The 25338-nt window shown below is 40.0% G+C and overlaps 1 protein-coding gene across 2 annotated transcripts in view; it reads left to right on the top strand.

Annotated features, from left to right (window-relative positions):
- LOC114053477 (kinesin-like protein KIF6) overlaps positions 1-25338 on the top strand; it is a 451087-nt gene that overhangs the window by 387411 nt on the left and 38338 nt on the right. For both annotated transcript variants that reach the window (XM_027876576.1, XM_027876575.1), the window contains 2 exons: positions 17304-17388; positions 18739-18874. In XM_027876576.1, the coding sequence (XP_027732377.1) occupies positions 17304-17388; positions 18739-18874 (221 nt within the window). The remainder of the gene's footprint in view (positions 1-17303; positions 17389-18738; positions 18875-25338) is intronic.

Here is a 25338-nt window from a genome sequence, read left to right as displayed (position 1 = left end):
ACCAATGATCCATTTGCATATTTAAATAATGAATTATATAATAAATTCTTTTGTAAAGCAAAAACTGTTTTCCTAAAGCAAATGAGTACTCTCAATCTATCTTGAGTATAAATCTGAATTTTCATATGTTATGTTTGTTGACAGCAAGATATTTTGTATGTGGATTATATCCTAAGGTATCAGAGACCGAACAAAAGTGATAATGATTCATTGGAACTACATTAGTAGTAGTACTCATCAATTTAGTTAATTATATTATTAAAAATAAATATTAATAATTCTTTATTACCCTGTCTCTCCCAGAGCCCATCTTATTGGCCCAGTTACTTCAAAAGTGAGCCTCTTCTATTGAAAATTACTTTGTAATCCCATTTTCCCACCTTTTTCCCCGTGGCATCCACCTTGGACTCCTGGCTGCCAACATAATTTTCCTAAAGCAAAAGGCTGACCATGTCCCACCTCTGCTTACGAAGCTTCAGCAGCTCCATGTTGCTTCTAGGACAGAGCACAGACTCCTTCTCCTGCCCTTTAAGTAAGGGCATAATTAGAGCCCTTCAGGGTCTCACTGCACCTGGCCATTCCAGATTTATCAATATTACTCCCGTTGGCTCCCTGTGCTACTTGTTGTTCCATAAACTTAGTATTCCATCTCCTGCCTCTCTTCTTGCCTTAATACAGGCTCTTTCCCATGCTTAGAGTGGGGCTCCCTTCTTGCCTTTGCCCCTTAGAATCCTGAGTTCTCTTGGATGCTCAGTTAGGTGCCATCCCCTTCAGGAAGGTCTTCCCTAAAGCCATTAGTGCTCTCTTCCTTGTCCTCAATTTATCATGTATTTATCATGTATCATGACTTACCTATTTACATGAGCTAGCCTCCCTATAGAATGTAAGCTGCCCTCCAGGCTAGAACAATTTTCCCTTTTGCATCTGTGTCCACAGCATGTAGCAGGTGTTCAGATGCTTATTGGATTGCATTGGATTGCATTGGATCCTTTATTCCACGCACTTGTTTCTTCTAACAATGCAAATGATGGCTCTTCTGTGTTCTTTGCTACTCCCCTTGCTTTTATCTTCCTAGAAATCCTCTATAGATAATATATCCAGTGTACTGGAAGCTTTGTTCTTTTACTATGCTGAACATGCAATATACTATTCAGACTGTCAATTGCTGTCCTTCATTCTCAATAAATAACAGGTATCCTTTCCCCTCATACATCGGCTCCACGATGGTTTTTTGTGCCTCCTAATTGGTCTCCTTACCATGTCAATCCTTTCTCCACTCTTTCCTAAACATAGCTGCCAAAGTGATTTTCCTAAATTGCAAATCTAACCATGTCACTCACCTACTCAGTAAATTGCAGGAGCTCCTTATTGCCTCTAGGACCAAATAAAAGCCCTTCACAACCTGGCCTCCACTTCTTTTTCAATACATTACTCCCTGTACTCTACAGCAGAGCCAGACTGGCCTTTTTACTATCCCTCGCATCTCTGTGTCTTTGTGCTGGCTGCACCTTTGCCCAGAGTGCTGTTTTTCCTCACATCCACCTTTGAGAATCCCTTGTTTCCTTCAAAACTCTACTCAAGTGCCACTTTTTATATGAAGTTTCCTGAGCCTCCTCTCTCCCCCTATAAAAAAAATTACCTTATTTATTTTGTATATATTTGTGTGTATTTATGTAAATGTTGTCTCCCCAGATAGAATGTAAACTTCTCGAGGGCAAGGACTTTTGCCTTTGTATTCCTAGCACTTAGGTCTGTGCCTACCGTACAGCAAGCGCATAATGAATATTTGTTGATTAATATTGATTAATGCTGAGTGTTGAATATGTCATTATTGGTGACATACTATAACCTATTCATGCCTCCCTTATGTCTTTCCATTGTTTTTTAGATTGTAATTTATCTTCTTCGAAGATCATGGTACCTCGTATGACATGGTATGCCACACAACATCACAGAGAGAATATTAGGCTCACTGAAAACCCTCTGCAATTTCCCATATTCATTACAGTTCTGTGTCTTCATCCTACTCAGTTCCAGGCCCAACCCACTATCTATTTGCTGTTGTTGTAGTAGGATCTCGGATCATAGATATGGAGGAATTAGTGAATCATTATTTATTAAGTGCCTGCTGTGTGCAGAGCCCTGAGCTAAGCCTAGAGATAGAAACAGAAAAGTGGAAACTGCCTGTCTTCAGGACGTTCACATGCCAATGGGGCAGATAATACACACAGGGGGTTTCAGCAGCAAGTTGGATGGAAAGTTCTCATGGTTCTTAGGGTACAATGACAAAGCAGGTGGCAAGGCATCTTCTTTAATGTAATTTCCACTGATAAAAGCATATCTGTTCCAATGTCAAACTATTTGACTAGTGCTGAGAATTTTGTTGTCAAAGATTCGTTTCTGGATCATCAGTAGCTGTGATTGCCAAGGAGGCAGGGTCCGCAAGACGTCAGCAGAAGCAGTTGCCAGGTTGCATCTCCATGATGTTTGAGGGAATGACACCAAGTGTGGTCTGGAAGCAAGACCGTAGTGAGGGTGGAGCAAGAATTACCTTTCCCAGTACTCTTGACTTTAGGGTCCTGGGCTGTCTTCATGAGGGTCTAAGGCGAGGTCTGATGCTTTGACTCGTCTGGAATATGCCTTCTGTTCTCTCAGGGTGCCTCAGGACTGGCTTGCTTACCCTATTAGGAACAGGAACTTCAAGAGTCATCTAATCCAAGCCCTCGTTATAAAAAGTGGAATCACAGATTTAGAGAGGAAGGGGCCCTAGTTGTGTTCTACTCAACCCTCTCATTTTACCAATGAAGAAACATGGGCCCAAAGCTGTCAAGTGACTTGCCTTAGGTTGCACAGATAATAAGTAGCAAAGCTGAGATTTGAGCCCAAATGTAGCACTTTATACAATATACCACAATGCATCTCAAAAAAAAGTGTGTGTACAGTTATTTCTTCCACATCTTGGGGGTTAGGGATGTGGCACCCCCACGATCTGGAAAATCCACATAAAAATTTTTGGCCTTCCCTTCATACCAGAGAAGTCTAATTTTTTTTCCTTTGTCTTTTGTAGGGTGTTTATGGTACCTAATTGTAAAATTTGAGTTAAGTATTTGATCATAGGCTTTATATAAGTCAATGTTAAGTAAAAATACTTTTTCTGTGTTGTCTGCTGGCCTTCACATGTCATCTGCAGCTTCTGCAAAACTCCCAAAAAATTTCCATTTAATTTCTTATGCCAACCTAAGATAATATCAAAATCACAATGAGGAAAATTTCAATGTGGAAGTGATAGCTGTATATTTACACACACATTTTTATTTTATATTTATGTGTGTGTGTAAAACATACTTTTATAAGTCTATATATAAACTAATTTGATAAACTGCCCTTCTGAACACACAACTGATGAAACAAGCATTTATTAAGAACCTAGTATATGGAACAGGCTGTGTGCTGGGGATAAAAAGTAAAAACTAAAAACTAAAATAATCTCTGCCCTAGAGATAGATCGCCTATTATCAAACTGGTAGAGACAATATCTCCTTATATAGGTAGATGAAAAACAGATATAAGATAATTGGAATGGAGAGGGGGAGAGAAGGAGAGCACTAACACCTGAGAGAATTTTTTTAAAAAAAGGCTTTCAACTGAATGCTCTCATCTCAGCCAAGAGAACTTAACATGGGGTCTGTAAACTTTTTAAAAATTATCATTTTGATAACTGTATTTCATTATAATAGGTTTCCTTCATAATGCTATGTATTTTATGCATTTAAAAACATTATTCTGGGAAGGAGTCCATAGACCTCACCAGACTGCCAAAGGACACTAGACACCATGAATTTTTCGTCCACTTTGTTTTTCTCATGTTGCATTTTAAATGTGGATAGTTAGCTCAATCTCTTTTATATTACAGTGGATTTTTTCTGAAAGGGTTTTGTAATGTTCCAAGGCTCAATACAGTTTTTACAATCCCATCTGCTAATCTGAAGACCCTTGGCATCGAGAGAGAGCCTTTTGTTTGAACATTTTATGCTGTCCTTTTCCATGACACTGGCAAATACCATTGCTGCATATATGGATATAGATACAGATATAGATATAGATATAGATATAGATATAGATATAGATATATCTCCCTCTTTGATGGCTCAATTAGTACAGCAGATCATTGTCCAAAGTTCTCTTTCTACGTCAGTCATGGAATCTCCAGTGATTCTGTGGTAGGCAAAAGATATACCTTGCCTGAAGGGAGCCTTCAAGGCTGAGTTTGATGTACTGAGTTAAATGTTTTCTTGAAATCAGTACGTGAACATAGTAGCATCTAATAATCTTTCAGTCATTTGTATGAATATAAAGATCTGTCCCACTATAAAAAATCGCCAGTAAAAGCCTTTTCATATTTTCGTCTAGGATGTCTTTGATGTATTCACAGACCAGGCATACAGAGATTTTATAGAAGTGAAAGAGCTTATAACTGTGTCCATAGTTGCTAATGTTTTAATGGTCATCTTTTTAGGATAAATGCACCTTTGCCATTCTTCTGATTCTTCTCTTTAGGATATATTGAGAATAAGTAAATATCTAGGTGCTTTTATCATTGGTAATAGTAATATTATGTATTTATTATAATACTATGTAAAATGTACTCCCAATTCTATCCCTAACTCATCTTAATTCTCCTCACTAGCTTAGCTTCTATCCAGGATCATTTTGCTTACATGTGTAAATAGAAAATTGACCAAAGTATGATTCTCTCCTCCAGATGTACCATACAATAGTAACTCCTTTTCCATCACCATTCACTTACAAATGGAAAATAATCATTCATAATGGAGCACATTTACTTGCATTGTGTTTTGTGGTATATGTGAATAGCAGGCAGGCTTTTCCAAAAAGAAGACTAAAAAGAAAAACACAGCATCCTTAAGGAATCTTAATCTATTTCTAAAAAAATTCACTTTTAAACTAACCAAAGAGCATCAGCTAAGCTCCATTAACCAGCATTAAATTGGAGCAAGGCATTGTCATAAGTGTAGCAGTCTCTAAAATTCATTATGAGAACAACCCATCTGGCTCAGACAGCATAATCAAAATGTAATAAGAGCTTTAGAGGTATACAAGTGTAGCAATATAAACTCTGGACTTAGTCTCCTGTCCTACACATGCACAAGTCTGATTCACCAGAACTCAGCTGGCCATATCCCCCACCTCAGGGTTCTAGGAATATTGTCAAGGGGCTGGGGTGTTACTTCTAACTCTGTCAACTCAAGTACTCAATATATGGTGTTCTCCCCAATATCATTCACCATTTACAGTTAGTATTTCCCCTCTGTCATTGATTAGAGTCCCAATATCATCTAAACCAGTAAATATTAGTTGACTTTTACAAGGGAGGGTTTCCTGAAAAGATATCAAAAGGACAAAAGGACAGCATCCCTACCCTACCACCAAACCAAGACACATTCTCCCCTCTACCACCTTGGTCCCAGGGGAGTGTGAACTCAAACTTGTGTGTGGTTGCTACAAAGCAATCTCCCATAAAGTTCCCATCCAAATGCAGCATAGCTGGTGTTGTATGAAGAAAGGAAAGAGTCATGCTTCCTTGCAGGACTTGTTGGGTAGATTCACTGCTGGGCTTGACCAAGCAGGTTGCTCCCCAGGGGTGGCTCCATCCCAGGCTTGACCACTGATGGCTTCTCCACACGTCTAATATCTCACAAGGTCCAGTAACAAGAGCAAGGAATATACAAGCAGGAAGCAGCCCCATCCCAGACAGAGACTTGCCTAGGAGGCCATGCATCATGATAGGGAAAGGCCAGTACTCTAGCCTTCCTCCCTTCCAAACTGGTTCTCTAGCCTCATAAAGTTATCTTCATACCTTGGGGTCAGCAGGAGGGAAAGAGAGAACATTTCTCTATTGGGCCATTTCTTATACATTTCTAGTTCCAAATTAGCAGCCAACCCAAAGGCCTATTTTTCACCACACAGTGAGTAGACCAGGCACAGCTGCATGCTCTGAGATAGAGAGCCAAGGCCCTCCAGTGGACTTCATTATGGATTTCTGGAAGCAAGTTCTCCAAGGTGCCACATGTGTCTTCTCCACTTGCTCCCAGGACTGAGCCCTCATTGGCCAATCCCTCTGTTACATGTTTATGCCAATGTTTATCTAAGTAGTCTATGAAACTTGTACAAAAGAATCATATTTTGTCTGTAAAAGACTAAAAGAGACTTAGTCACTCAATGTACTCAAATGCATGACCCATTGAGTTGGACCCTTGATGCTCCATTTGAGCTAGAGAGAGTTGTTCATGGTTACACACAGAGAGCTGGGACTGGAACCCAAGATGTCCATCTAGTTTCTAGATCAGCACTCTTTCCCCTGTAGCACATGGACATAGAAATATAGATGGGAGTGCTATGGCACCTAAATGTGCTTAAATAAAGGGCAGAGCTATGAATACATTTGAGGCTTTCAGGAAAACTGTGGTTTTTGAAAGAGGAAAGATTTAAAGCCAAAGAAGAAAAGAGAGGCTAGGAGTATGGAAAAGCTGGAAGACAGGCACATCCCCTGGAAGGTGACCCTACAACTGTGAGCCCAGGGAAGAAGACACCAAGTTCAGGGAGATTCTAGGGGCAAAATCCAGGCCAGCTACTATGCCAGGACTGGGGTGACTGTGAAGCATGCATCTATATGAAGCTAATGTGAGCAATGAGTTTATCCCTCCACTAAAAGTCATCCACTCATAACCTTACTGAGCCAGGCATAGAGTGGCCTTGGGTTCTCAAAGACCATGTCAGCAGCCTAACCACTCCTGTAGGGCCTAACAAGATAAAAAGGCTTTCATTACGAGCCAGGAATGTACCATGTGCCTGCCACCATCCGAGATCAGGCTAGCTGAGTGCAAAGAGACTCATCACCACAAGTTTGGTTTCTGGATGATGAAATTTTGGCCATAACTCATGGGACCATCTCCTCAGGCATAAAGTGAACAGGGATATGTCGTGGGGTACACACAGATGAAATCTTGAGTCCCTGAAATATTGAAACACATGGTTTATTTCTTCCTCACCTCTCCCCAGCTCGCCACATACTGTAGTAAAGTTATTTTGGTCCTCTAATCCCCTGACTATATGTGGGCTCCCCTGTAAAGAATATAGAGGGAAAGACGGATGTGCCAGAGAATGTCCGTTATGTTCAGGGCCAAGATCTTTGGAGGAGAAACACTGGAGGAAAATGCCATGTCTCAGCTCTACCACTTACTAGCAATTTAACCTTAGGTAAGTTGCTTCCTCTCTCTGACCTCAGTTTCCTCATCTGTAAAATGAGGGGGGTAGACTTGATATGAGATTCTTAGTCTGGGATCTGTGAGCTTGTGTTTTTTTAATATTTCAATAATTATATTTCAATATAGTAGTCTTCCTTTGTAATTTTATATGTTTTGTTTTATGTATTTAAGAACATTGTTCTAAAGAGGCATCCCTAGGCTTCACTAAACTTCCAAAGGGGTCCATGACACAAAAACGATTAGGAACCCTTGGCCTGGATGCTCTCCAAGGTCTTTTTCTCAGCTCTAGCATTCTGTGTTTCTGGTTTCTTTTCTGGTTGCAGCAGAAAGAATAGGGAGCCTTCTGTTTGGGGACTGCCCAGGGTTATGTTTAGTCACAGTGTGTATCTGGATCTTGTGTGTGTTTTGCAAAGCTGATACAAATAAATCCCTTTTGTAAAATTCACCTCTTCCCCTGGAAAGAACATTCAGGTTTTGTGTACAGTTATGGATATGAGGGAGCCTGGAGTAATTATCAGTCACAAGCATGTGTCGGAGTGGCCATCTGCCACACCCCTAGGTCTGAGCGCATCATGGGCAGCAAAAGTGTTACACAAAATCCACACTGAGATGAGTGGGGGCTCAGAGCACCAGTCAGACTGTGATTACTAGAGCTGACAATAAATTTCGGCCATTAAGCGGGAAATGGTCTGACTGGGAAGCCAAAATCTTTGCCTCCAAGCTGCTGACCATTGTGGTAATTGAGCTACTAGCATCATAAATCTCCTCAAGAAGAGATACTAGGACTTCCCAAACAAGGTAAGGTTGAGTGATGGATTGTTCTAGGAGACAGTTTAGCCTTAAGGAAGTCCAGAGTGGGTGTTTAGCGAATGAATCATTAGTTGGGTAGCCAAGGAGACCAAATGGAATGCCTCACTGCTCATGATGCACTGTCTGCCATGTCGGAACAATGTAACTCATTGCCCCTCTCCCTCATTCCTGATAAGAGTTCTCAGGGCTTTTGGGGTTACACAGCCCTTGTTCTGGGGGACACAGAGCCCCCATTAGGCTTCTGTACGTCATTTAGAGTCTAAATGTGCATTTACTCAACTCCTAGAGCAGTGACAGGCAAGGAGAGGATAATTATCCCCTGATGCCTAGGTTTAGGCAGCCCTAGGCTTTCTTAAGTGTGTGCTGGGTGGGCCCAGTTCAGAGAATGGACAGCAGTCAGCTCTCTAAGCAGCTGCAATATGGTGAGCTGGGCTAGAAGAGTCATCATTGAAGAAGGGAAGAACATAGACAGAAGCCCCCTGAAATTTGGTGAAGCTGAGCCAGAATCACCTGAGGAAACCCAGGGCAAACAAGGCAGATGTGGGCAAGGAGTCATAGGTGCATTAACAGGGAATGAAAGGGCTTTGAGAGTGTATGAAGAGAAGCTCTGGGGCTGAACCTCAAGTCTGATATACAAACAGCACCGACGAGCTCTGCTGATGGGGATTGTAGCAACTAACTAACCCAGCCAGCCCATCAACCAAGATGTTCCTCGTGTTCCAATGCTGGAGAAAGAAACCTTTCATGCATTTGTTTTCTCCTCAGCCATCTATCACTGGAGGAATATCAGCTGCCAGTAAAAGGGAAATCCAGCAGCATCCCACATCATGCCATAGGCACCACAGCCACTACCACCCCCTTCACTACAGTAGAGCCACATGAGTGAGACTAGCCCTAAGCAGATTTATGAAGTGGATGAAGTGTGTCTTTGGTGCCTCCTCCCTCAGCCCCTTTCCCTCACAAGGATACTCCCTCTCTTTCTAGGAGTCCATGGTTTCTCCCCTTCTTCCTATTACAGCCTTTAGCTACCTGTAAAGAGCTAAACATATTACCTCTTCCCAGGAGTATTTGTACTTAACGGGAATTAAAACTTCAAGACAGAAAGATTAAACTCTAACCATATTTCAGGGCTCAGCAGGCTGTGGGGAAAGGATTTGGGGGCATCGAGTCTTTCGCCTTGAAAGCAGACCCTAAAAGGAGACAAGTTTGTCTACCCTGGTGTCCAACGCCTGAGTGCCTGCAGCTGGCCTCTGGGATGAGAAGCTGTCACCTCTTGTCTGATAAGATGCTCTGTTCCTAAAACATAAAGCAAAATCTGCAGGGGCTGGAGGGTCAGGTTGGGCTTGTACTTCTCCTGGGCTTACAGTTTCTGTTAGTATTTTCGGTGCTCCCTCCGTGTGACCTTCAGAAACACTGCAGAAATGAAATACTTTTTCCTTCTTGGTTTTGATTAAACTGGTGCCTGCTACCCCCGCAGATTAACAGTGTGAACTGACAAGCCAGGCAGGGTCATGACTACCCCTGCTCTTCTGGCCAAAACCCCATCGTGGAATAGAGGGCTCCCCCCCTTCCCCTCTTGACAGGGTGACTCGGAGTTTATGTTCTTGGCTGAAGTCCTGGTAACGAGAGAACCTGCATGTTGCAAATGCCCTTTGGTTATGTTCTCTTCTTTTGTGCTTCCTCTCTCTTTTCCTCTATTCCATTTGCCTCTCTAGTTCTTACTTCCATTCAAAGGAGGCTGCCAACTAAGACATTATCAGAATTAGAAATAGGCTGCCTTCCCAATAGATGTGTAAGGCATTTAACAAGGACAGACAGACATTTGCTTTAGTTACCAAAGTCAGCAATATTTTAGGGCTGAACATCAAACTTTCACTCCTGATAACCAAGGTTTCCAACATGTGTGTGTGTGTTCAAAACCAGTAAGTTTTTAATTTTTTACCCTTTATTTTTCCCACACTTCTAGCCTTGAAACCTTTATTAGGTTAGAATGGCTCTTTGATTGAGTTATAGAACCAATCAATCAATCAGAGGTACAAATAAGATGTGAATAAATTTTAGGCATCTCTGTTGAATCAATTAATCAAAGGCATAAACTAGGTGTGAACAACCTAGTTAATCATTTTGGAAGGAGTGAAGTGCTTCCAGACATTGAGTAATAGAATGAAGCGTATTGAGATGGTTCGAAAAAATTAGGCATACCTTTCTGCTTGTGTTTATCAGAGAAGGAGATTCCATCAGAAGCTTTCCAGCAAATGCATTTGGAGTCAAGTTTCCAGAATGCTTTCTGGTGGCAGGAAGGGGAGGGGGTTGTAGTCAGCCAAGAGGAAATGTCACACTCCCACTCCTCCTCTGCTGACCATGTGCAGAGACTGAATCAGTAATATACAATGCATTTGACCAGGAGCTGAATGAGAACAAACTAGACACGTAGAAAGAAGTGCAGCTTCAGGATTATACGAGAACCATAACCCTCAGGGACCCACAGGGAGTAGCATATGCCTCAGGGGAATGGGGTATGCACAAAGGAAGAAAAAGACTTCTATCCAATCACATATTCTGAGTTATCTTTTTGCTACATGTGCTTTTGGGGTTTTTTTTTGTTTGTTTGTTTGTTTGTTTAAGAATGTGTCTCAGACTTTTGGGGGGAATATTTTTATTAGCTTTACAACCTTAATAAAATTTGTTTTTAAAAGCTAATTCACTCTGGCTGGCTAGTTGATAACTGATAATCAAAGGACACAACAATAGGGGTTCATGAGAGATAATGCTAGATTATACTAGATAATACACAAATCTTCTGGATTACCCTTAGAATCTACAACTGAGAAGTGGTCAGCTGCCCTCTGGAGACCCAACCTTTCAGTGTGAGTAGGGGTTGGGAGAATGAGGCAGCAGGGCAGGCTATATGTTATTATGAATTTGGTAAACATGAGCAAGTGTGAACATTTCCGTATTTGAAGAGCAGACAAAAAGGACCGTGTATATGAAATCATAAATCTCTACTACATATAGCTTGGATTTTTTTTTTAAATCTTGATTTATTTCAAGTTTAACATCATAGTTCCAATATTAGCCTGCTTGTTCATGTCCCCTGATAAATTTCCTTCTTCTCTCTTCTGTGTACATCAGCATCACTATCATCATATCCCCTGCCCAATCAAAAAATCAAGTTGTTACCCTTGTAACAACTATAATAAAATAAAGGCATATGCTGGCACTGTATGAAAATGGATGTCTCATTCTGCATCTCTGTTCCATCACCTCTCTATCAAAATATGGGTTGTAGACTTCATCATCAATCTTTTGGAGTCTTAAAGTCTTTCATGGTTGATATAGTCACTGTAGAAATGTTCACCTGGTTTTGCTCACTTCACTCTCCATCAGTTCATACAAATCTTCCTAGATTTCTCTGAAACTGTCCATCTTGTCATTTTTGTGGTACAATAATATTCTGTTGCATTTATATACCATAATTTGTACAGCCATTCCCCAGTTGATGAGCATACAATCTGTTTCCAATTTTTTGCTACAACAAAAAGATCTGCCTTAAAATTTTTTGTAAATAAAGTTCCCTTCCTTCTATCTTTGACCTCTGTGAGGAATATGCCTAGGAGTGGTATCATTGTGACAAAGGGTATGCACAATTTAATGACTGTAGTCAATATATGGGAATATAGTTCCAAATTGAGAAGTTCCTAATTACTTTCCAGATTAGATCAGTTCATAGCTTCATCAGTCATATGTTAGTGTGCCTGTACTCCCACAGCACCTAACTCAGCTCTACAGGATTTCAGGGTGTTCTAACAATGTTCTGCCCCTCTCTCACTTCACCTCAGCTTTTCACATGGCAGCCGCTTAGGCATGTGGATACTCACCTGGGCCTCCATGACACCTCTCTTTTAAAAACCTAAGCAATTTCTCCTCTGTCTGGCTCCAGCTGTCTCTGTTACAGTGAAGGCTTCTGGAAAGAAACTGAGCTTGTAACTAACCAGAGGTATCCCACTGACTCTTTCTGAGACTATGGGTCTCAATATAGTTTCCTGCTATTTTTTACAAAAGATGTGTTAAAGGGAGGAGAAAGTGAAAAAACTGGAGTTGGAGCTTCTCACTTTTATTTGGAGGATTTTATTCTGTAAGCTGGTTTCTAGTCCCAGCCTTGCAACTCTCTAGCTGTCTGACTTTAGGCAATTCACTAAGTATCTCTGAATCTCCTTTCCTCTTCCGTAAAATAACTAAAGCCTTCCCTGCCTACCAATTAGAGTTGTTGGGGGACCCAATGCTCAAATCCTTTCTCCTCCATTAAGACTTCTCAGGAGTCATCTCTTTTTTCTGTGAACTCCCATTGTGTCCTGTTCCTTTCTTTTTGCACATTTTCACCTTAGGCCATGTTATTATTTATATAAGTATGCACATACATGCTGAACTGTAAGCCCCATGATAGCAGCAATCAGGTCATATTCTTCTTTGAGGCTTCTGCAACACCCAGCCTTGAACAAAGTAGACACTAAACCAGTACCTGTTAACTACTCGCATGAATGGATTTTCAAAATGGCACCACATTATACAAATATGGGACATCGTTATTACTAGTCATTCTTGAAGTACTGTGAGCTCTTTGGCGAGAAAGAATTCTATGCATGAAAACCCTCTCATTATCAGTATGATGTAGGAAGTTTCCTTCAGCATATTATATGCATACTCACATGTGCACCTGTTTCTTTCAATGCATCTGCGGTCTCACTGATGTGGGAACATCCTCCAGTGCTGCAGACTCACTACGATCTGCTTTTCCATCGTTATCTTAGACTGCCTTGTCATTGTTAGGATGCTGCAAGGCTTCTTACGTCCACTAGGAAGCACCTGAGGTACAGTAGAAAGAGCACTCACTTTGGATTCTGAGGACTTTGGGTTCACACCCTGTCTCTGAAGCTGTCTTGGACAAGTCACAGCCTCCTTAGACCTCTGTGTTGGATAAAAGGGTTGGACTCAGACTCGGTAGTTTCTGAGGTCGCTCCAGCTTTAGATCTAGAAGCTCCTATGATCCTATAGGTCCTTCTTGTCGCCCTTTCAGTGACTTGCAAATTTGACTCCTCGGAGATTGTGATTTACAGCCCAATACCATCATAAGAACGACTTTCAGTGCGGATGTTGCCTCTAAAGTGCACAGATTGAAATCCACCCATACTTTCTTATCCTGGGGGATCCTGGTCTATGTCCTTCCATAATTTACCATTAGGAGTCTTCCTCTACCATTACTGACCTTGTGTAGATAGATGCCAATGAAGCAGATGGCATGTCCATGTTTTTATTATTCTCTCTCTCTCTCTCTCTCTCTCTCTCTCTCTCTCTGTTAACGTCCTTATATAACTATAAAACACTTTGTTGGTAACGTCTTACATAACCTATTCACACCCACTGTGCACCTCTCTATTACTCTTTGGTTTACCAACAACTTTAATTCTTTAGACACTGTAGTATTTCATGACCTAAGCATCATCGGAAAAAAATTAGTGTCAGAAGAATTGACCTTTGTTTTTAAGGAGCTTGGAGTTATTAAGTGTACCATGAAATTTCCCGAAGGCAATCCAGTCCACCAGCCTTTCCTGTGCGTACATAGTCTTAAAAAGGTTTGTAATGAGAACCAGGCATATGGATCAGTAATAATTAGTGTTCTCTTGGTTGCCTTTCTTTTTTGCAAAATAATAGGGTCCAAGATTTTTTTTCCAAGCATTTTGTATTCTTCCCCATTTCAGATACCTTGACAATTAAGATCCTTTGATACCCTCATCTCTGTTTATACTTGGTCTGGTTCAAGTTATTTCAAGTTTAACATCATAGTTACAATATTAGCCAGGCATCCTTCCCCTTTTTTTGTTTTCTTTTGTGGAACTTCTACTTCTTCATGCAGTACTTTAGAGACTATAAGGTTATATGGTAGCTTTACTGTTATTAAAGGAGAAAAGAATTTATTAGATAATGAAACATCCTCAGGGAAATAAATTAGGTGCAAAAAATGTACAGACAGATGTAAACAAACCTAGAAGCCTAGTGTCTAATGAACCCCAAAAGCCCAAAGAACAGGGTATAGACTCGCGCTATTTGACAAAACTGCTGGCAGAAATTAGGTTTAGACCAGCAGTTGATGCCATATGCCAAGATAAGCTTAATGACTTAGACATAAAAGGTCACATCAAAAACAAATGAGAGAAGCAAGGAAGAAATTACCTTTCACAGCTATGGATAATAGGAAAATTCATGAACAAATGAAGATAGAGAAGATTACAGAAGATAAAATGGACAATTTTGATTATGTAAAACTGAAAAATTTTTGCAACAAACAAAACTAATGCAGTTAAAATTAAAAGAAAAACTATTAACTCATGGGGGGAGGAAATCTCTGCATCAAGTTTCTCTGAAAAAAGTCTTATTTTTGAGATATATAGTAAATTGATTTAAATTTATAAGAAATAAGAACTATTCCCCAGTTGGTAAATGATCAAAGGACATAAATCTAATAGAGTAGTATTATGCCATAAAAATGATAAAAAGGACAGTTTCAAAGAAACCTGGGAAGACCTGTAAGAGCTTACACAGAGTGAAGTAAGCAGAATCAGGAAAATAATTTATATAATAACAGTATTGTAAAGATGAACGGCTTTGAAAGACTTAAGAATAACGATCAACTCAGTGACTAGCCACAATTCCAGAGGACCAACGATGAAGCATGCTGCCTACCTCCTGAAAGAGAGGTGATGGACTCAAGATATAAAATGAGACATAATTTTTTTAGACATGGTCATTGAGGGAATTTATTGTGGTTGACTCGTCATATTTGTTATGTGGTTTTATTTTTTTCTTTTTCAATGTGGTGAAGATAAGAGAGGGAGAAAATTAGGCCTTGTTAATTAAAAAAAGAAAAGTTCAAAAGTAAGCATAGTGAGACCTTGTATTCCCTACGTCTTTGTTAATTGTTTTGAATATGCTTTACTGTGTAATTTTTTTAATGGAAAATTAAATAATCTCTAAAAAGTCAAGAAAGCTGCTCTACTTTTGGCAGAGGGAAATCTCGGTGGGTGTCCAGATGATGGAAGTCTCCATCACTACTATACATATCTCCATACTACACTTATGATCTATTTCCCAAATTCTTTACTATTTCCTCTTTCTGTTTAGGTGGCATGTAATATACTTCTTTGATAATACCACATTGGATATGCTGGCACACATCTCTCATCCCTGATACTGGGGGGAGACTGAGGCCAATGGTTTGCTTGAGTTTAGGAGTTCTGAGCTACAGTACAGCTAAAGCCAATTCAATGTCCACACTAAGTCCAGCACAAATATGGTGAGCCTCCAGTAGCAGAGGGCCACCCAGGCTGCCTAACGAGGAGAAAGCTGGCCTAGATCAGAAAAACCAAGCTGGCTAAAGTCTCTGTACCAATCAGAATTAGGATCAGGTGTGGAGTAGCCACTGCACTTCCAACCTGGGTGAGTTAAGGAGACCCAGTCTCAACAACAATAACAAGATGCCATTTTTGTTTCTACTTCCATTGATCTTTACCCAAATTATATCCGCCATATTTTTTCCCTCTCTTTCTTGGACTTCCTTCCATGAGTTTATCTTTTAAATACACAATGCTACTCTGTCCTCTCTTTAAACTTCCTTTTTCCTTTTGAATAATTTATACTGTTCCAAAGCCACATTCCAAGTACAAGTCCCATGCTACCAAGTTGCAGTGATACCTATAATGTCAAATTGTCCTCCTTATATGATGAGCTCTAGCTTCCTAGAGGAAACTGTAATGTGTTGTATAACCTATTCACACTTATACACCTATTCTGTGTATTGTATACAGACATCTGAAATCGCAGGTTTTATTACTGATTCCCTTTTTAGATCCTTTCTCTTGTGAGTTTCTAGGAATTTCTACTACTATTCTTCTTACGTGGTAGTTACTCCCTATGGTATTAAGCTTGGTGAATATATGTAGGCAGTTTCTTCTCTTCCTCTTTCCATTATAAAGAAGCTTGATTTGATTTGCAGTTTGCTAAAAAAAAAACTCTTTAAGAAATTTTTTTACCAGTTCTTGTGAAATGTACTCTATTCCTGGCCAAGAGCTTGTCATTCCAATATTTTAAACTATGGTCCAGAAATCAAGTTCTGATGTAAAAATGAGCACCCTGACCACAATCCCATGGAGACTTCTTTAGCCTATGTACGGTATTGAAAAAAAGTAGAGGATAACAAGTATGATTCTTGGGCTAGAAAATGAAACTTTTGACGAAAACATAAGGGAATGGGGTTATTTTGCAAAAAGATAAGGAATAATTGAATACTGAGCCTTAATTATTAAATAAGGTAGTTGTTATGAGGCTCAATTGCATAAATATCATCTCTTCCATGAATGTTTATTTCTCTGATCCTCCTACTCAGAAGTAATCATTTTCTCTCCTGACCAATTATAGTATTCCTAACTTGTTCCAACAACAGCAACAACAATAATCACTGGCATCTACGTGTTTGCAAAGCACTTACCCTACATTCTCGTCTGGTCCTCAAAACAATTCTTTTAAATAGGTGCTATTCCTCCATTTTATAGATGAGAAAATTGAGGCTTAGATTTAGTGACTTGCCTAGGGTCATATACTATTAAGTGTTTGGGACAGGATTTAAACCCAAGTCCTCATGATTCCAAGTTCAACACTCTATTATGTCATGGTATATTTATGGTTTTGCGGGAAAAAAAATGAATAAAGCATTTTTAGATGCTTACTATGTGCAAAGCATGGCGGTGATCAACATGGTGGTGATAGTAGTTCGACTTGCCTGGCACATGTTGCCTCCTTTCCCTCCCTCTGGATGCCTTGCTGCTTCTGCTAGGCTGACTTGCCTGCCCTCTGAGAGGCAGTTAGTTGACAACAGGTGGGGATGGGGTAGCCGCTTCTCCATAGGAGTTGCTTTCCCTGGATGATGGCATTGACAGCTGGGTGAGAAGCAGGACCCGTGTTGTGGGAGGTGCTACCAGTCCCATGGCTCCTGTGTTTATCTATTCATTGGTGAATAAGCCAAATCATCCTCTAAGGTGTTTTCCTGCCCTGAGATTCTTTGATTCACTTTGGTTACATAGAACTAACCTAAATGCTAGACATTTTCCTTTTTTCTTTCTTCCTTTTTTGACCTTGGTTAATTTGTTGCTGTGACAGGCATTACAGATAATGCAGTAGGCGACCAGGAATTAGACCCAGTGGAAGAGAAGTTGCGCTCAAAAATGGAGGAAGAAAAAAAAAGGTACCATTTAATTCTTACTGATCATTCTACAAATTGACAAAAACCTTATCAAAATGGTCCATAGCACATACATTAAAGCATTCATGCTCTGTGGTGAAACTACCAGAGATGCCCTCAAAAGGTTCCTATGTCTGTCACTGGTCTAGATAAGTGACCCCTGGCATCAAGAAATTGACAATGTCCTCATGACCCCACCTTTTTTATTTGTATTCTCTAGTACCTCTCTGTAGTAGTGAATCATAAGAAGACACTTAAGTCAGCTGTTTAGAACAGAGAAGTTATATTATTAGGGAGGAAGAAATCTCAGGGTGCAAACCTGCATAGCTGATTCCAGGTATATGGCATATTCATAGAAGTCAGACAATTTAGTTACTCGAGTCTGGCTTCTTGGTTCCGATCTGTTTCATACTCACAAACTGATTAGGCAACAACCCTTAGCCTCCTTGTCCTAGGAGAAGACAGAGTCCTTTATGGCTGTGTTCCAGGTACAATCCCTGGATTCAGAATGAAGTTGTATTCCCTAACAGTCCCTAATAACTACAGAATACCTGCTTTCCTCCTTGGACTATGCACCTAGAACTTCCAGAATTCCATCTGTCTGCTCTCCTGGGGCATTTAGCCCAGCTCAGTGCTCAGAAACTACATATTTCCCTTTAGCTCTTGAGTCAATATTTTTTATCTGTCTCCCTCATCATTTCTTTTTCTTACCTTTTTGTCCAGTCTGTTCTTCTTATCTCCTCAGTCTCTTCTCCCTCAGTTATAGCCTTTCCTTGGTCATACTCCCTGCCTCCAAGTCATTTTGACTGACAACATATACACCCCAGGACTAACCTGTCTTTTGTTAGAAAGCTTCTGATTTATTTTTATGTAATATCAGTGCCCCCAAAACCCACATTTGCTTTAACATAGATAACTTCTGTCCTAGAACAAAAAAAGAAAGTGGGGCAGGACAATTACAATATATATATATAATTAGGGAGGAAATTATTCATCACACACACACACACACACACACACTTCCCCACAAAACCTTTTATGGTACTAAAATACCTCACCTGGATTCTCTATCATTTTTTCAACCAGCTGCCTCTGATGTCTCTATATTTGTTCCATCGTAGTCTGGCCTCAATGGCTCAGAATTTTTTGTGAATTGCCAGACCATCAGACATCAGAGACAAAACTTAGACTCCACAGAAGCTCTTGTGTGAAGAGCACCTCTGCTTTTGAAGCACCCAGCTGCATTGGCAGCTGCCCCTGGGACCTGACAGGTAGAATGAACATTGACATAGGTCCCTTAGGTGGTGACTTTTCATGCAGCCAACATAATGATTCCTCTCCATTTCACCATAGCTACAAAAAGATGTTCACTCACCTGAAAGGCCTAAAGGTGGAAATCGAGCACCTGCAGCTGCTAATGGAGAAAGCCAAGGTGAAACTGAAAAAAGAGTTTGAAGTTTGGTGGATAGAAGAGGCAATAAATCTGCAGGTACCTTGGGGCCACCTCCCTGTGCCCCTGAGCCACTTGTCAGAAAAATGTCAGGGCAGTACTGGGAGGAGAAGCCTCCAACAGCAGTGGCTTTCAGCTTACCTTCAGGGGGTATAGGCATAGAAACTGATCCTTCCTGGGAAAAGAATAAATCTCAAGGTGTTTCCTGCTCCCTGGAAACTCCTAGTTCTCATAGCCTGGTGAAAGGCTATGTTAGAGGGTATGGTCTTTTTCTCCTAAAATGATGATGAGTGCAGAAAGTTAACACTTAATCACTTGACTATTTCAGTGGCTAATAAGCACTTTATACTCAGAAAAGTCAAAAGCGTGAAAACAGAAGATCACCAGGGCCACAGTTACTTCTTATGTGATTCTTGCTAGGACTGTCTTAAATGCCAAATTAAACTGTCAAATTAGTATTAGCATAAATTAAACCACTGAAATGGCGAGAATGTGGGCATGCATTTGCATGGTGTGTCTATACATACACACACACACACACACACACACACACACACACACATGACCCAAGAGTTTCTTTACTTCTCTTGTGTTTGTTTGTTTTTCTGAATATGTCACCATGCAATCCGTACATTTCACAGAAGCAAAGAATCTTGTAGCTAGAGAATACATATATCATCCAACCTTTTCATTTTACAAAACAGCAAAATGACCCAGGGAGATGAGATGATTTGCCCAAAGACACAGTCCCTGGTAGAGCCCGGAGCAGAACCCCTACCTCATGTCAGACCAAGGCTGCTAGTACATCAAACACCAGGCATACTAACTTACTGCCAGAGATTTGCCTGAGTGACTGAGAGGTTAGTATGTGTCAGGCTTGGATTCAAGTCTTCCCAACTCTGGGTAACCGGGCCCTGAAACAAGTTGCCTTAGGGGATTGTGTACTACCATTTATCAGAGTCCAGATAAAGCCCAACTGGTACAAGTTCTCCTAGGTCATCTCTCAGCTTCCTTTCAGCTCATGTCCTGTGAATCTTACAGCAGGGAGGTAAACTAGTTGGCATGTAGGGTTCTGATTTCAGTCCTCAGCCTTGACTTATGGTCTGAAACTCTAAAGTTAATAGGCAACTCTAGACAGCCCTAACCGCTGATAGATTTTGGGTTCCTAAAACTAGAATAGAGCTCTAAAAATGTCTGTACCCAAAATAAAAGACTCTGTGTGGAGAGCTATGGCAGTGCCCCAGAGGATATACATCTTTGTTATGTTGGTATTTGAGGGGAAGAGGGAAGGAGAGATGGGAAAGACTGGCCATCTGTAGAGTCCTATTAAGTTCCATTTTTCACATGTGTTTTTATTTGATCCTCACAACTATCCTGTGAAATAGGTAGGATGTATTAGTCCTATTTGATACTGAAGGGGATTAAGGATCAGAGAGGTTAAGTAACTGCCCAAAAATATAAACCAAATCAGTTCTGAAGCTGGGGCTGGAATCTTCATTAATAAGAACTGACGATTATATAGTGTCTTCAAGTTGTTGAACCATTTTACTTACATTATTTTATTTGAGCTTCATGACAACCCAGTGAGTTTTACAGATGAGGAGGGCAAGGTTCAGAGAGGTTAAGTAATTGTCCACTGTCACCCAGCTAACTGTCAGAAGGAGAATTCAAAAAGGGGTATTTCACTACCAGTTTAGTGCTGTACCCTCTATGCCACCCTGCCTAGAGATTTCCAACACATGCTTATTCAACTATAACAGAAAAGGCAATAACTTCCTCCCCCATGTGCCAACTGGATTTTGTCCCAGACCCACCCCCAATATAACATTTTATTTGAATTGCCTTTAATGTGAATTTCTAGCACCAAATCTCAAAAAAGTTGCACATTCAATTACAACAAATATCAGGACATGATGGAGGAGCAGGGCTAAACAAAAGGAATGTTTGGGAAGTCCAGAGATTGAAGAGTACTACAAGAAAACTGTCTAAAAAGTGGCAAATTCCCCAGAGAATTTCTACCACGACAGAGAATGCCACCATTATGCTAAGTGATAATTCTCCATCTGGACATTCAGGGCCAAAAAGAATTCTCAAGAAACTATGAACACTGTCCAACAAAGACATGCCCTTTGTAAATTGCGTTTGGATTTCTTCTAATTATGGTGCAGTCTGAGCAGAAGGAGGATAAGAGAGATGGGATGAGCTTTCTGGAAGATTTGTTGTTGAATGAGGCCTTCAGATGCTGCAGAGGGACTACTGTAGAGGAGGGTGAGGCTTTGGGCAACGCTGCTGTGCTCCAATGGAAAGTGAACGGGTTCTGGCATCCAAAGACTCCATTTGTAATCGGCCTCTTACTAACTGGGTGACCTTGATCAAACCATTTAACCTCTTTCAGCCTCAATTTCCTCATCTATAAAATGGGCATAATAATAAACTAAGAGGTTAGTGAGAAAAGGGAAAGCAAGTTGAATGTGGTCATCAAGGTGTAAAAAGGCAACAAAGAGGTGTCAAGGTTATAATCAGATACTGAGGATGTCACTTTCAACAAGCATAGATGAAAAAGGAGAAAGAGAATGGATTACAAATCAAAATCCAGTGCTATAGTGTTTACAGGAAGCGTACTTGAAGCAGAAAGATGCACAGAGTTAAATTCAGGGAGTGGAACAGAATCTACTATGCTTCAGCTAAAGTTTTGTTTTTTTTTTTTTTAAAGAAGGGGTAGAAATAATGATCTCAGACAAACCAACAGACCTAATTTAAAGAGATAAACAGGGAGGGGCAGCCAGGTAGTACAGTGGGTAGGGCGCTTAGTCCTGGAGTCAGGCAGACCTGAGTTCAAATCTAGCCTCAGATACATACTAGCTGTGTGACCCTGGGCAAGTCATTTAACCCTGTTTGCCTAAGTTTTCTCATCTGTAAAATGAGCCAGAGAAGGAAATGGAAAATCATTCCAGTATTATTGCCAAGAAACCCCAAAAAGGAGTCATGAAGAGTCAGACACAACTGAAAATGATTCAGCAACAACTAATAGGGAAACTCTATTTTACTGAAAGGTACCATAGACAACAAATTAATATCAAGACTAAACATACATGCCAAATGGCATGTCACCTAAATTTTTAATGGGAAAGTTAAATGAGTTACAGGGAGAAATAGACATTAAAACCATAGTAGTAGTAGTAGTAGTAGTAGTAGTAGTAGTAGTAGTAGTAGTAGTAGTATTAGTAGTAGTACTAGTACTAGTACTAGTAGTAATAGTTGGCATTTATATGGTTCCTTTTATATGCCAGGCACTGTGCTAAGCACTTTACAAATATTATCTGATTTGATCCTCACAAAAGCCTTGGGAGGTTGGTGTTATTAATAGTGAGGATCCTCAATTTATCCTCTCTCAGATCTAGGTGAATTGAATCAACAAGAAAACAAAAAAAAAAATAAATGAAGGACCTGAATATAATTTATAATAGCCCTTTAGAGAATATTAAATGAGAACAGAAAGGTATATACCTATTCTCAGCTATGCATGGCATCCTCACAAAAATTTACCATTTATTAGGGCACAGAGCCTACTAAAATCCATAAAAACAGAAATACTAAAAGCATCTTTTAACAATCATGAAGCAAGCATGGATGGAGAATAGGGCCAATATTGCAGGGACTTGCAATAAACGTACAATGTTCATATTTCCATCATAGCCAAGTGACTGATATCTATGTTTGAAGTGTAGGTTAGCCTCCCTCCTAGAAGAGAAGGTGAAAGAGATCTAGGATTACTTCTGCATGCTTTAGGGTATCAGAGATATGAGCAATACAGTGAGAGGAGCACTGGCTCTATAGTAGGAAGGCCAGGGTTCAAATCCTACTATTGACATTTACGACCTGTATGACTTGGGACAAATCAAAACCTACCTTGACCTCAGTTTCCATCTCTTTAAAATGATGGAGTTAACTCAGATACCAAGATAGTGAAATAGTAGAAAGAAGTACAGCCTAGCTGTCTCCCATAACCCTTCCCCCACAATCTAGAAAAAGGACCATCTTGACTATGAAATTCAAGGAAAAGCCACAGTGAATTATTTTTCTACACAAGGCTGGCATAAGGAGATAGACAGAGAGGTCAACTCAGGGATACTAGGGGATGAGCCATGAAACATCAGGAATTAGGTACAGCCATGTAGAGCATTTTAGCATAGGTACTAAAAGAGGATTGATGCTGTCTATTAGGGCAAGAAGAGGTCCCAAAACCACACAGACGGTCCTAACTTTGTGTAGGATACAACAACAGGTGCCAAATGGCAACTCTGGGGTCATAGATCTGGGGTAAATTGAGGAGGGGACTAGGCCCTAGGCTGTGTACTGAGAAAAGAGCAAGTTCAGAAGGAAATGGCAGTTGCATAACTCTGACTCCAGGAACTGAGAAGGGATCTCAGTTCCAGTCCCCAACCCAGTCTGAAGCCTGCAGCAGAATAACCAGGGCAGAAAACTCAGACAAAGGAGGAATCCACATTTCTTTCACTCTGAAAAACAAAGCTTTTTAGTTGACTTATAATGGCTGAATTCAGAAGCAGTCTACTCAGCCTCCAGCCAACCAGAGGCAAGCCCACAGGTGTGTTGCTTAGACCCAAACTCCTGTCAAGAACTTAGAGACCTCAGAGCAGGTTGGCAGCAACCAGACTTTTCCCTGGATCAAGTCACTTTGAAAGCACTGGAAGCTGTAAAGTCCACAGCCCTAGCTGTTCCTGAAATTCTGGAATAACAATACTTAATACCCCCAAGAAAGAAACAGCACGAGAACCACAAGAACACAAGTTCAATCCAGATAATGCCTCCAGAAGTGCATAGAGCCGAGCCTTAACATAAATTCTGAAGTCAGAAAATACGTTGGAAAAATGAGAAAACAAAACAAACAAACAAACAAACAAAAAAAGAATCCCACCAAGAAGAGTTATTTTGTTGATAGATAAAGATATAAACCTAGAAGAAGAGAATGACTCCAAAAATAAAACCTCAAAGGAAAACACAGCTAGGGCATATGGTTAACTAGAATTCATAGAAGAGATGTCATAAGAGATTTTAAAGAGTTAAAAATTATTTTCTAAATGAAAGCAATAGAGGGAAAAATGGAAAAGAAAGGAGAACTATGGAAGAAAAAAATTGAAAATAGAATTTAACAAGTTGGGACAATAGGTACAAAATGTTGCTCAAACAATAAACTCCCTGAAAATTAGAATGGATAAAATGAGAAGATTATGACATCATGAGACAACAAGAAATATTTCAAAAACAAAGTCAAAAGGATGAAAAAATAGAAGAAAATGTAAGGTATCTCAGAGGAAAAACAACTGATCTGAAAAAACAGATTGAGGTGAGATAACTTAATTATTGATTTACTACCTGAAAGCTATGACAAAAAAAAAGAGCTCAAACATCATATTTCAAGAAATCATGAAGCAGCCTATATCTCTTAGAAACAAAGAACAAAGAGGAAATAGAAAAAATATACCAATCACCTCCTAGAAGAAACCCTGAAATGAAAACTTCCCAAGGACATTATAGCAAAAATCCAGAGCTCCCAGGTTAAAGAAAAAAATGCTCCAAGCAGCCAGAAAACAAGAATTCAGGTACCAAAGAGCCAAGGTCAGTATCACACAAGATTTATTAGCTGCCACTTTAAAGGGGAGGAGAACTTAGAATACAATATTCTACAAGCCAAAAGATACAGGTTTACTATCAAAAATAACTTACCCAACAAAACTGAGTATAATTCTGCAGGGGGAAAATGGATCTTTAATGAAATAGAAGCATTCCTAATTAAGAGACCAGATGCATATAAATTTTTAAATATTGAAAGGAGTCAAGAGAAATATTAAAAGAGTAAACATGAACAGTCAATCATAAAGGACTAAATAAGAAAAAATTATATTCTAATGTAAGGAGATAATACATGTGTCCCCTCAGAACTCTTATCTTCATCAGTGGTCATAGAGAGAGTTTAATTAGACAGAGGGCTTGTTCTGTTTTGTTTTAAGATCTTAAAAGAAAAATGGAAAGGGAGGGGAAGAGGAATAAATGGGAGGAGGTATAAGGAGAGGAAGGATGGAGAAAATTATTTCATGTAATTGGCAAACACAAGTATAAATTTTTATAAAGGAGGAGGAAGGAGTAAGGGAAGGATGCAAGTGATACCTGAGTCTCCCTCTCATCTGAACTCGTCAAAGGAAGGAAGAATACACACACACTACATACACTGTTGGGTATGGAAATACATGTCACTTAATAGGGAAATGAGGGAAAGAATAGAAAGGAAAGGGAAAAATAAGAGGGATGGTAGATTAGGGAAAATATTAGTCTTGAGCAAAACTAATTAATTAGTAAAGGTGAATTTCAAAGAAGGGTTTGAAAGAGAGGATAAAAACCTGCTATGGGAGAGGGAAAGAGAAGAGCAGGGAACAGAAGCAGATTACACCAGCCCTAGAACACTGGTGCTGAACTCACTCATTCTC

The sequence above is a fragment of the Vombatus ursinus genome, unplaced genomic scaffold, assembly GCF_900497805.2.
Source record: "Vombatus ursinus unplaced genomic scaffold, bare-nosed wombat genome assembly UNPS02014811.1, whole genome shotgun sequence".
Classification (NCBI taxonomy): Eukaryota; Metazoa; Chordata; class Mammalia; order Diprotodontia; family Vombatidae; genus Vombatus; species Vombatus ursinus.
This window is presented reverse-complemented; position numbering and strand designations above follow the sequence as displayed.